Consider the following 13,837-nt stretch of genomic DNA (forward strand, 5'->3'; position numbering starts at 1 on the left):
CATAAAAAAAGACGAAATTGGCCCATTCACAACAATGTGGATGGACCTCGAGGGCATTATGTTAAGCGAAATAAGTCAGTCAGAGAAAGACGAACTCTATATGACTCCACTCATAGGTGGAAATTAGTATATTGAGAAGGAGATCTGATCGGTGGTTACCAGGGAAAAGGGGGGGTGGGGGAGGGCACAAAGGGGGAAGTGGTGTACCCACAACATGACTAACAATAATGTACAACTGAAATCTCACAAGCTTGTAATCCATCATAACATTAATAAAAAAAAAAATATTTGGGGACTACTGAGTATCATTCAACAGCTTACTCCTCAGTGGCTTAGGAGAGATTCTACTGTCCTTGCAACTTTTCTCTAAGTTTGATATTGCCCCGAGGTCACTTAGTCTCCTGCATTCATTTCAGCTTTTTTCTTTCTTTCTCTTCTTTGGATTTTTTTTTATCGCTCTGTCTTCAAGTTTACTAATCTTTTGTTATACAGTTTCCTGTCTGCTGTTAAATACATGCAGTGAATTTTTCAGTTCAGATATTGTATTTTTTAGCTTTAGAAATTCCATTTGGTTTTTTTTTTAATAGCTGTCATTTCTCTCCACGTGTTTATTTTTTCCTTATGTTGTTTAGTATATTTATAATAGCTGTTTTAAAGTCCTTGCCTTCTATTTCCATGATCTCTTTTATTTCTAGGTCTGTTTCTGTTGACTGTATCCATTTTCTTTCCTGGTCATGAATCACATGTTTTTGCTTCTTTACACGTCTAGTAGTTTTTTGTTGTTGTTTTCAGAAAGATTGGCCCTGAGCTAACATCTGTGCCTATCTTCCTCTATTTTCTATGTGGGATGCCTGCCACAGCATGGCTTAATAAGCGGTGTGTAGGTCTGCGCCGGGGATCTGAACCGCTGAAGCAGGGTACATGAACTTAGCTGCTATGCCACTGGGCTGGCCCATAGTAATTTTTTTTAAAGATTGGCACCTGAGTTAACATCTGTTGCCAATCTTCTTCTTGTTTGTTGTTCTTCTTCTTCCCAAACCACCCCCAACCCCCAGTACGAAGTTGTATATTCTAGCAGTAGGTCCTTCTGGTTGTGGGACGCCGCCTCAGCATGGCCTGCTGAGCGGTGCCATGTCCATGCCCAGGATCTGAACCGGCAAAACCCTGGGCCCCCGAAGTGGAGCACATGAACTTAACCACTTAGCCATGGGGCCAGCCCCTGAAAACAATTATTTCATATGTTTTGTCAAGTTTTCTAGTTCTTTATGGCAAGAGCTCAAGCTTAGTACTAGCTGTTCCTTCCTATTTGGTGTTTTAGCTTAGTTTGGTTGTATTATTTTCTCACCTAGTGCTGTGAGCAATCTCGGTGTAGACGGTTGAACTGATTCAACGTTGGGGATTGACAGTGTGAGTGTGGTCAAAGGACGAAACGATCCTTTGGGAGTGCTGGCAAGTGAAGTGAAGAATAACTTCTGTATTATAGGTTGATAGATATATTTCAATGTAATTTTAGTTTAAGGTATTTTTTCTTTTTGTTTCTTAACAGTAATCCTAAAGCGGAGAGTCAGCGAGTAAATAAAAAAGTCAACAATGATGCCTCACTTAGAATTCATAATCTATCTATTTTGGTGAGACAGATAAAATTTTATTACCAGGTAAGTGGTCTTTTTTTCATTCTAGTATTTTGCTAAATGCTTACATATTCACATTTTTATGTTATTTGTTATCAGTCACCTAACGTATACTAAATACTTATTATATGCCAGGTGCCGGTCTATTTGCTAGAGATAGAACAGTAATAACCTAGTTTATTTCTTATGCAATGTTAAAAATACAAAGACTTCATAATTATCTAACTTTACAAATAATTATTGTATTTTATGTGTTTTTAAAACCAGTTCTCAGTTTCCTGAGTGTTTGTGTAGTGCAATACTTTGTTAGCCTACTTGAATTATGCCTTTGAAATGTGTACTTTTTATTTTTTTCACTTAAATTGCACAAATTTTTCAGAGTTTAAAATATGAGCGTTCTTAAGGCTGTCAGTATACCTCTAAGAACTGCTATAGCTGTATCACACAAATTTTAGTGTGTTGTATTTTTAAAATGCTTGTTTCTCTGCCTTTTCTAATTCCTGTTATGATTTCTTATTTCACTTATGAGTTATTTAAAAGTATGCTGATACAGTATTTTTCAAGCAGTCCCTTGGTTTTGATTTTTGGTCAAAATTTGTTTATTAATCATTCTTTTAATTTCTTCCTTTATGTCATCAGAAATTTAAAAAATTTCTTGTGGCAGTCGTGGCAGTGATATGTGTGTGTGTGTGCATGCACGCATGTGTGTGCATGTGTGTTTTTTAATTGTGGGCTCAGTTTGTTTGGGGGGGGAATTTATTTGTGGGAATACCTTTGTGTCTGGGCCAAGGATGCATTACTTCATAAGGGATTTGTTTCCTTTTGTGTAGCCAACCCAGGACCACTTTTAATTTAATTTGTTTTAAGCAGCTTATATTATTTTAGAAGCAATACTTAGAAGCAATCTTTTTATGCATTTTTGTGTATGTAAATCATGTATTTATGTGTTTACATGCATATATATATATATGTTTTAACTGGGACTACATTATTGCAGATCCTTAGGGAAGCAACCCTCCTCAAGTTCTACCAAAGGACCAAGGAAAACAGCTTCTTTCTTCTCTTCCTTTGCCTGGTTCACTTTTTTTCTTGTTTTATCTTTTAACTGAGGATTATCTTTTTACTTTCTTTAGAGCTCAATCATTCATTTTAAAAGATTTTTAAAAAAAATTATCCAGCATTTTTGGATTCCTTCCTTCCTTTCTAATTTAGTAAGACTCCTTGGAAAAAAAAGACATAAAAGGCAAAGGGATTTCTATATCAGAATCTTAAATTAGTTATCAATGTAATGTAATTCTGTATTGTGTACTACTGTTTTTTTGTGTTTTTTAGCAGCTTCATTGACATATAATTCACATACTATACAATTAACCCATTTAAAGTGTCCAAGTCAATGGTTTTTGATATATTTACAGAGTTGGGCAAGCATCAACACAACCAATTTTAGAATACTTTTATCACCCCAAAAGAAACCTTGTATTCATTATCAGTCACTCCCCATTTCCCCCAACCATGTGCACACACGCACACACACACACACACTACCACCACCCCAGACTTAGGCAACTGCTAATCTGTTTTCTGTCTCTATAGATTTACCTGTTCTGGACATTTCATAAAAATGGAATCATACAATATGTTGTCTTTGTTCCTAATGTCTTTCACTTAGCATAATGATTTCAAGGTTCATCCATGTTGTGGCATGTAGTGGTATTACATTCTTTTTTATTAAACTACTGCTTTCTTGTTCTTTGTCTTGCTCCTGCCCAAGCCAGGGGTTGAAATTATCTTTGTATTAATCATGTTTATCTAATAATGTTAGAGTCAAAAGAGATTTCGAGAGGAGGGAATTGTGAAATCCATCATTTCAGCAATTTAGATAAGTGGTACTCAATGGAGGGTGATTTTATCCCCTAGGGGACGTTTGGCACTAACTGGAGACATTTTGGGTTGTCACACCTAGCAGTACTACTGGCATCTAGTGGGTAGAAGCCAGGAATGCAGCTAAGCATCCTACCAGGCACAGGAGAGTTGCCCACAACTAAGAATTATCCAGCCCAAAATATTACTAGTGCCAAAATTGAGAGGCCCAAATGTTAATAGTGCCAAGATGATATTATTACTAATGGTTTGATTTGTCTTGACTGTCACCATTGTTTTTTCAGACACATCTGAAAATATTTCATTAACATTTGCTGGGTGACCACTTATGCCCTTTTGTTTTCATTAATCTAAGTTGGAATACCAATAGGCTGATTCAGGCTAGAAGTGGTTGAACATCTTAACATTTTGTCAATATTGTTTCAGATATTTAAAACGAAATATTACTAAGTGTTGAAATTTCCCTTGTACCACCCCCCGTCTCCTTCCTTTAGTACTAGTTTACCAAACCATCTTTGCCTCCACCCCCAGTGCTTTGTATTCTTAGATAAAATGTTTCTCAGGCACTTCTAAAGTATCTTCAGAAATAGATCAACTATCTTATTTACATGATTACTTGACTTAGTGAAATTATTTTTTATTCTCTTATATTTAATCGAGAGAGACATGGCCTGGTTTAATATATGACAGATTTTAAGTTAAAGTCCAAATCAATACAGTTCTTGTCACCTGTTAAATTACCTATCTGTTGGAACAGTGAGATTTTTCCCTGAAAGTCCTTCTAAAACTATTTAAAAAATTTTTTATATTGCCTACACCCCTCAGAAAAAGTATTTGAGGTAAAATATTTTAGAACATTTTGATTGTTCTGACTCACAAAAAAGAAAGTGAATTTGGGTAGGTTAAAATTCAAAAGTATATGTATGTCTCCAAAAAAATTTTTTAATGAGTTGGTAAGTATCAAAGTCATCTTACAAAAATGATTCCCAGGGAGAAAGGAAAATTGACAGATTTCTCTGAGATGCTTGTGAGTGAAGGGAATTATTTCAGTGTACCTTTTCAGCAATGATAGGTAAATGTAAGTGTTAGTATTCTTCCCTTTTTTTCATTTTAATAATTTAGAATATGTAAACACTCAGTAAAAATTATAATATCATTTGCATTTCCCCCTTGTTCACTCCCTTTTATTGATTGCCAAGGCATTGGGACCACAGTGGTGAACAGGGCAGACCATGTCCCTATTCTCATGGAACTTTCAGTTCTAATAGAGGGATAATAGGCAAGTAAATAACTAAAGAAAATAATTTTGATTATAATTAGGTAAGAACAATGATGTAGTAATGTGAGAGGTCTTGAGAGAAGTAACTGGTAACATTAGATTATCAGAAAATTATTGAATGTCTACTCATTATCTTTAAGTGGCAATTCAAACCTTTTCAGGTAACCACTTGATACATAGCAAGCATCTTTTTGTCTTGCAAATAAATATTTAAAAATTTTTAAATCATAAAATAAATAAATTATAGCTGTTATATAAAATTACCTAGACTCTGATTTTTTTAAACAGGTTATTTTTATTCCTGTAAACGAGGGAGAGAGAGTGAATTTGATTATCAGAGCACAGTTTACAAGTAAAAATCTTAGTCCGTTTTTAGAACTCTGTCAACAGCTCGTATTTGGTATGACTACACTGGCTGCAGTTTAAATAAATATTAAAGAAGCAAGGTGTTTCTTCATCCACTATTAAAATAATCATCTGACTCATTTGAGGCCCAAAAAAGGAAAGAACACTTTACAATTAGGAAATTTAAATTTATTAGGAAGTTTTTGAATGATTGATGTCACTAATGTTAAAAACAAAAACCAGGTCCAGTACCATTAATCTAGTTTCCAAAGAAAGCAGGTTCTTTTTAAGGTTTTTCTTTAACATCTGTTATAATAGGCAACATTTGGAGTATTAATAAAATTCAGTAGCTAAGGAAACAAGACCCTTTGTTTGTTACACAACAAATACTTTATATTCCATCATATTTTTGACATTTTGGTGAGATGTTCTTTCTTTTTAATGCTATTCATTTAATTTTTTTCTATAGCCTACTAAAATATGGTTAAGTAGTCCTAATTCTTTTCACTGGTAGCACAGATAAAAGGACAAATACAAATAGTATGATAAATGTAATTATGTTCAAATTTTTAAAATAGATTATAAAAGTCTCAAAGGAGAGACTGTTATTCTAGTGTATTTTAGAAATTGTTGAAACCCGTATTCGGTACTACAGAAATGTGCAGTTTTAGCACCAGCATTTTGCTCAGTGTGTGGTTCAGGAAAAGGAAATGAGCCCAGACCTTTGCCAGAAGTGTTTAACTTCTTACTGTGAAGGAAGTGTTATGGATAACTTATAGGAATAAGGAGAAGCCTAGTTTATCTTTAAATAGTAACTAAATAATGTCTGTTTCTGGCATAAACTTGAAATAGTTTTTTTTACAATGCATTAGCAATGTGACCTTTAATTCACAAAAATTTGTAATATATATTAATAAAAAATTTTTTCAGATAAAAATATAGTTAATATACCATTTTTTATAGAAAAGTACAAAGCCAACTAAAAGTAATAGTAATGAAATTACTTATAGTATCTTTCAATGTACCTCTACTGTTATTTTCCTGTTAACATAATCTCTGCCAGTTCTTTCTTGTTCTTTTTATTGAGTGTTGTCCATCTCCAAATCTTTCTGGACTGTCTTCATACCAGGATAGAATTTCTACGTATTCAGTGAAACTTTGATTTAGTTGTCCTGAAAACTCTAAGATTCTCTATATTTATTTATTTATTTATTTATTTATTTTGAGGAAGATTAGCCCTGAGCTAACTACTGCCAATCCTCCTCTTTTTGCTGAGGAAGACTGGCCCTCAGCTAACATCCATGCCCATCTTCCTCCACTTTATACGTGGGACGCCTACCGCAGCATGGTTTTTGCCAAGCGGTGCTATGTCCGCATCTGGGATCCAAACCGGCAAACCCCTGGCCACCAAGAAGTGGAACATGTGAACTTAACCGTTGCGCCACTAGGCCGGCCCCTCAGATTCTCTGTATTAGAGAGCCATCCTAGTGGCGTAGTGGTTAAGTTTGCATGCTCTGCTTCGGTGGCCCGGGGTGTGTGGGTTCAGATCCCGGGCACAGACCTACATGCTCATCAAGTGATGCTGTGATGGCATCCCACATACAAAATAGAGAAAGATTCGTGCAGGTGTTAGCTCAGGGCCAATTTTCCTCACCAAAAATAAGTAAATAAATAAATAAATTCTGTATGTTGGAATACTTGCATAACCTTAAAAGTTACAACCTTCACCTCATCTCCACCTCCACCAATACTCCTTCTCATTCCCTGTGTTATTTTTATCCTAGCATTTATCATCAGAAACATTTACTTATTTTCATTCTAGTCCTACTAAAATGTAAATTCCATGAGAGCAAGGATTTTTGTTTGTTCGTTGCTGTGTCTCCAATGTCTAGAACAATGTCTGGCAGATAATAAACATGCAGTAAATATTTGTTGATGAATGAATATTGTGATTTTCTCAAAACTTTCTCCTCTTTCAGTTGTATTGCTAAAGTTCTTTCTTTCTCCATTTATTTTTTATAGGTTTCTTAGCACTTTAGTAACAAATTGAAGTATCTTCATTAGTTAGTATACATATATTATCATTCCCCTTCAATTAATTTGTTCCTCCTACTTAACAAAGTCATATTTATCTTGGGCTCATTTATTTATTCTTTTTCCATTTCTTTAGCATTTTAATGCTGAACATCTTTAGAGCTAGGTGAAGTATGGGAAATGTGAGGTTGATATAATAGGGCTTTAACAATAGCAATCACTTTTTTTAAGCCTCTGATCTCTTTTATGTCTTGTATATTTTTTAATGTCACTTGGAAGATTAGATAGGGAAATAAAAGGAACTTTTACAAAAAATGTTGCTAGAAGCCTCTGGAGAACCCATGGGGCCAAACAGAGATTTTAGAATAGTTTGGGTCTTTTAATTTGTATAATTTTTAGCTGCCTTACGTAATATTAGTGTCTGCTTAAAATTAATATTTGGAAGCAAAGTAAAAGGTAAATTTTTTTCCCCATTAACTCTTGTGTTTAATAGCCTTCATCGTTTATAAAACTTTAAACTTCTGTTTCACTTCCTACCTTTCCCAACGAAAGTCACATACTTACTAAGTCGTGGAGCTGAAATTTAAGCCTAGGCATTCTGACCCTACTCTACCAGAGTACGCTATATTAGGCATTCAGATTTCAGTGTATTGGAGTATATTTTTGGATACATGGAGGTAAATTTGAATTTATCAGTTTACGTTAGCAATTTGCGTCATCCAAATATAATCAAACTTCGTAGTGTAAAGTCAAACTGTATTAACATATGATGTCTTTGATGATAACCATGTAGTGAAAGGATATATGAGATTGCTTTCATCTTTAGGGAGAGACTGAGTTAGCGTGAGAGCATGGGGTGACAGGGTGAGCAAGAAGTGGGGAGCCAGCTGAGGAAGAGGATAGAGGAAAGCGGTAGGAGACCATATTGAAGGTTGCTGTTCACTTGGACAGTTTCCTTTTAACCATGTATCGACATAGAATGTTACATCATAAATCAATAAAATAAATTGCCTTTGAAATAGAAGTTGATGTTTTCTGGTTGATTCATCAATTTTGACTCATGTTACCTGCAAATAAGTGGTGTAAATGAGAATTATCTTTTATCTGTGATGTTGTGATAAATATTTTTTCTAATAATTTAATATCAGTTAAAACTTAAAGCCTCTCTTTATGAGAGTTAATTTGAAGGGTCTTTGTTCTGACTTAGATTATCTCTACTAAATAGGATATTTAAAAAAGTGATTTTTATAATATAACTCTCTTATTTATGAGTTCTTTTAAATATGTATGACTATACAAAGATAATTTTGCTTCAAGACAAGGAAACTAAAAATTAGAATGAATTAGAAATTTGTTCCTTTAAGTCCATTTGGCTGTTACGTACTTAGCTATAGCATATTCTATCTCAAGGTAACTTGCTTTTAACTGGAAAATTCATTTATTAAATAGCTGAATTCAGGGACTGGCCCTGTGGCGAAGTGGTTAAGTTTGCATGCTCCACTTTGGGGGCCCAGGGCTTTGCCAGTTCAGATCCTGGGCGTGGACATGGCACGGCTCATCAAGCCATGCTGAAGCGGCGTCCCACATGCCACAACTAGAATGTACAACTATGTACTGGGGGGCTTTGGGGAGAAGAAGAAGACGAAAAAAGATTGGCAACAGATATTAGCTCAGGTGCCAATCTTAAAAAAACAATTAAAAAAAACCAAAACCTGAATTCAGTATTAATTCTTGAAGTAAGTGATTTTAGCAGTTTTTGACACTTAATATTCTTAATTGTATTTATCTAACATGATGGACATATTGAATATGTACTTTTATTTAAATATATGTATATTTTTGGTGATAGTTTTTTTCTTTTCTTTTTTGATAAGGATTTGATAAGGAAAATTGGCCCTGAGCTAACATCTGTTACCAATCTTCCTCTTTTTGCTTGAGGAAGATTGTCACTGAGCTGACATCTGTGCCAGTATTCCTCTGTTTTGTATGTGGGACGCTGCCACAGCATGTCTTGATGAGTGCTGTGTAGGTCTGTGCCCACAAACCCCAGGCCACCAAAGTGGAGTGTGCGAACCCAACCACTAGGCCACCAGGCCAGCCCCTTGGTGATAGTTTTTTAAAGAGCTAATAAATACAGTGCTGAAGAAAAATTTTTGAAACTTTCTAAAACGTATCTGTAAAGAATTATAGATAAAAGATTAATTTTAATTAGCTTCTGATGTCATGCCACATACTGGCTATGGGAAAATGCCTCAGTGGGTCTAGAATTACACATCTTTAAAAAGCAATACTAGTTAACTTTTCATGGTTGTTCGCTTCCTCATCATAGTATTAAGTAAAGAATGATTCAGAAAGAATTGAATACTTGGAAAAATTCTTTTCTCAGTAGCTAGTTATATCTGAATGTGTAGTGAAAGCCAAATTGTAAAGAGACTCACAGTTATTTCTATAATCTTGCAAAGATTCAATAATATCACATGATGTCTATCAATTCTGTGGTCTGATTCATCGCAAATCCTTTGTAGCATGTCATTGTTAGTGGTTCTAATGACAGACACGATGTGTCCCTTCATTTCCTCAAAGAAGAGGTAGTATAAACAAAAGATGCAAACTCGAGATATTACCTAAAATGAGTAATTTGAAAGTGTTCAGTTCTTTCTGAATCATCCCGTACTATCAGAATGTGTATATATTCTTGTCACTAAAAGTTTCACAGAAGTCAAAGGAAATAAAACAGCTATTGTAAATAGAGGAAAGAAATAATGATTTACTGAACAAAAGCTCACTTTCATGAAATGATCATAAGACAGGATTTTTAATGAAGTAACTAGCTTTCTTAATTTTGATATCAGTTGATATTTTTAGTTCCCTCAGAGAGAAGTAACAACAGAGTACACATGCTTGATCTTTTATTGAGGAATCTCGTTTAAGTATCTAACACCTAAAACTCAGATTTCCAAATAATAAGTATTAGGCCAGTTCAACTTGGGCACTTTTATTTTGTGGGCATTTGATATATTATTAACTTAAGTCTATCTGGCATTATAATTTTAGTTATTTGACTCATTAACTTAAATTTACAAAACATTTAAAGACCTTAGATGTGTTTTTTCACATTTTTTTAGACTTTTTAAATTGCGCTATAGCATACCTACAGAGAAATGCACAGTCATAAGCTCTAGCTTGTTGAGTAATTGCCCTGTCAGCATTACCCATATAACAAGGTTGGGTATCTTTTTACAGGAGACTTTGCAGCAATTGATCATGATGTCATTGCCAAATGTTTTAATCATTGGCAAAAATCCATTTTCTGGTAAGTATTAAAATTAGCATAATGTGATAGTAAAGTCTTATCTTTGTGTAATACTCTAATGCTTACCAAGGTTTTGCCTATATACATTAACACACTAGGTTTTTCATGACTCTATAGGGAATGTTAGAAGTGACACTCCATTTTGTAGAGAGAAAATAAACTTAGACTATTTGTAAATTGTAGATGAGATCAGACCTAGGTTTAACGTTAAGTTCAGTATTTTTTTGATTCTACCAAATTGATACTTTTCTGTGATGAATTTTAGTGTCTCCTTATAAACGAGTATAGAAGGTAATATAGTTATAAGCTTAAAGGACCATAATCTTAGAAAAGAAGTGATTTTGAAATAATTTCTAGGTTTCTGCTCAGATATCTGTTATCTACCATTGCCAAAGTTGTTTAAGTTTTTACTGATTGATATGTTGTAATTTATATTAAACTACTTCTGAATGAGAAACAGTTTCTTAAACCATTTAAATTATTTTCTTCAGAACTTTCTGCGCTTTACCACATTTTAAATGTGACATGTTCAGAGTTTTAATTTTTGAACAATTGGGGAAACTAGCAGCTACCTAACATTTTCAACAAAGACTTATTCTTACATGCTACATGTAACCCAAATCAAGTTTATTTCTCCAAACCCCAGCCCCACCCTCAGTCAAAACAAACAAAGATAAAACCATACTAAAAACTGAAATCAAACAGGTGTTTTTATTGAGGAAACTACCAGTTAGATGGGGTGAACTAGGAATTTAGAGAGACTTTAGAGAGATTCTGGGATATTTGATTGTGAGTAGAATGGAATTATTTTTGATTCCACATTCATTTAGTAATTACCTACCAAGTTATAGGGACCAGGAATATAAAGAAAATGGTCTTTGCTCTGGAGGATCTTGTGTTTTCGTGAGAGATAAACAGATTACTGGGAAATCAGGTAATAATTAGTATAAAATAAAGATATATAAAAATATTAAGGCATATAGAATATGGAGCCATTAGTAGTTCTTAAAGTTGGCAGATTAGTGAGGGTTGGGGATCTTTGCCGGTTGGGTCAGGGAAGACCACAGAGAGATGTTAGAACTGTGCCTAGGGTTCTGATTAGAGGAGTGTGATGTATGCGTGTTTGGGGAAGGGTGATTGTATGGCTCAGTGTGGCTCAGAAAGTAAGTTGTTTCATGGAGAGTAGGAAGAAATGTTTGAAAAGAACATTTGGACTTTATAATAGACAGATTGGCCTCATGGTAAAATTCTGGCTCAAAAGAGTGACTTTTTTTTTTGCCGCCTGAATGTTTTAGGAAAATCTGAATCGAATGCTGTTGGATGGTGAATGTACTTTCTAGTTCTGTTATAGAACATTAACTTCATCCACCTTGTTATATACCTTTATTTTGCTAGCCTCACTGTAACTGACATTTAAGGTTTTGATCCTTATGAATCTACACAGTTGAAAGGCATTTAAATTTTATAGGTAGATGAATCGTGTAAGATAGGTGTTTTAGAAAGAAAACATTAATAGGCCTCAAAGAAGCCAGACGTATTAGGAACCATTTGGGTGACTTTGTGACATGTCCCTATATTAGCAGTTGTTAATTAGTGTTCTGGTATAGTATAATCATTCATGGAAAAGTAGTAGATTTATAGTTAGCATACTTTATTTCACAGAGCCTTGAAGCCTATTTTATTTATATGGCAGCCTTTCGAAATTGAGATCCTTGCTGGTTTCTTCTGCTCTTACCACATTGTGCACACACACAGCTGCTTTTTTGAATTCTCTATTATATAGATTTAATCCTTTGGTCAAGTTGTTGTGATTGTTACCTCTAGAAGTGATTCTGCCAATCTAAGAGAGTTGAACTAAAGTGAAATGTTGTGCTTAGTGATTGTTTTCATTGCAGAACAAGGCACAGAAGAAGTTAAAAAGTTGCTTTTGCTTTTACTGGGTTGTGCAGTTCAGGTAAGTTAAAATATTTCTTTATTTTCATTTTAATAACTTCTTTATATTTTTTTCAGGCTCTGGTTTCTGAAAGACTTAAGAATGGGCCATTAGTTTTCAAAGTCTATGTTAGAAATTTTTAAATAACTGTATAACCTATGGAGATTTTGAAGAAAAATGCTTATTATGTTATTTTATTTCAAACTGTAGTTATATTGTCAGACGGTCATGTCATTTAAAATCTTTAATTATTTTCTTTTATTATGAGGCTTCTAATGGCCCCAAGTTTTTCAAATTTCCTTAGGGTACTCTTGAAAACCACTCTCAAAACATCCTTATGATTTATGCGTGCATGTGTGTGTTATAGAAGAGAAGGAGGATTAACAATAAGAAGGATGCAGAAGTTGCAAAATGTTTTACGAGTCTAGTTTATTATTATATTACCCTTTTGATCGGAGATTATAATAATACACAGCTATTATTTATTGAATGCTTACTTTGTGTCAGATATGATATCTTATATAGGTTTTCTCATAATATCTTCTTTTCAGAGAAGGAGATTGGTGTTTAGGTAGAGTGATCCTACCTAAAAATAAGTTATCCAAATTAAAACACTTGTGAGAGTCAGAAAGGGTGCTATTAACAATCATAGTGGGACTGCATTTGTAAACTGGTCCTGTCACAGACAAGCCAAGATGGTTGCTCTAGATTTAGGTCATATTGCTTATAGACCAAAGAGTCGAGATTCAGCTCTGGTCTGACTTCAAAACTTATTATACTGTGTTGATTTTTCCTTTAATCAGCCATTGTTTGGATGAGTGATTACAGTGTTCCTTCAAACTATCTCAGTTCTTTGTGGAATAAAGTTATTTGTGAACAAATAAATAATGTGACTGCTAGTAATTATACATACCTATGTCAGAAATTATATATCCAAGAGAGTGTTAGCTTTTAGAGCTGACTACTTGGGAGCTATATGCTTATACAATGTATGTTATCAAAGTTTTATACTGTGTAATACAGGTGTTTACTTCATAGCTGAGTAGATATTAAGTTAAATATAGTGTTCGTAGTCATTGCTGTTCTAATTTGGTCATCAGATCCTGAGTTAGAAACACAGTCCTTAATTATTTAGAGCCTTTGTATACATTTGCTTTTTAAAATACCCTCTGTTGATGAATGTTATGTAAATTTAGATAACATAGTGATAACAAATATTTGATTGTTATTGCCGGTTACTAAAACTGACAGTGGGAATGGAGCAGAACCGAGGAGTTTTAAGAGAACAGTCCTAAAATCTTAAAGAAACCATCATTTTAACCATCTGTAAGAACAGCAGAAAAAGACTATAGACTCTAAACTGCTTCCCTCTATCTTACTATTTTCTATAATTCACATAATAGTATCCCACTTGCTGGAAA

The 13,837-nt window shown here is 34.0% G+C and overlaps 1 protein-coding gene across 8 annotated transcripts in view; it reads left to right on the top strand.

Moving 5' to 3' along the window:
- Nucleotides 1-13,837, top strand: part of CCDC88A (coiled-coil domain containing 88A) — a 122,013-nt gene that overhangs the window by 26,063 nt on the left and 82,113 nt on the right. For all 8 annotated transcript variants that reach the window (XM_046661169.1, XM_046661168.1, XM_046661167.1 and 5 more), the window contains exons 3-5: nucleotides 1,547-1,655; nucleotides 10,414-10,483; nucleotides 12,379-12,437. In XM_046661169.1, the coding sequence (XP_046517125.1) occupies nucleotides 1,547-1,655; nucleotides 10,414-10,483; nucleotides 12,379-12,437 (238 nt within the window). The remainder of the gene's footprint in view (nucleotides 1-1,546; nucleotides 1,656-10,413; nucleotides 10,484-12,378; nucleotides 12,438-13,837) is intronic.

The sequence above is a fragment of the Equus quagga genome, chromosome 5 (assembly GCF_021613505.1).
Source record: "Equus quagga isolate Etosha38 chromosome 5, UCLA_HA_Equagga_1.0, whole genome shotgun sequence".
NCBI lineage: Eukaryota > Metazoa > Chordata > Mammalia > Perissodactyla > Equidae > Equus > Equus quagga.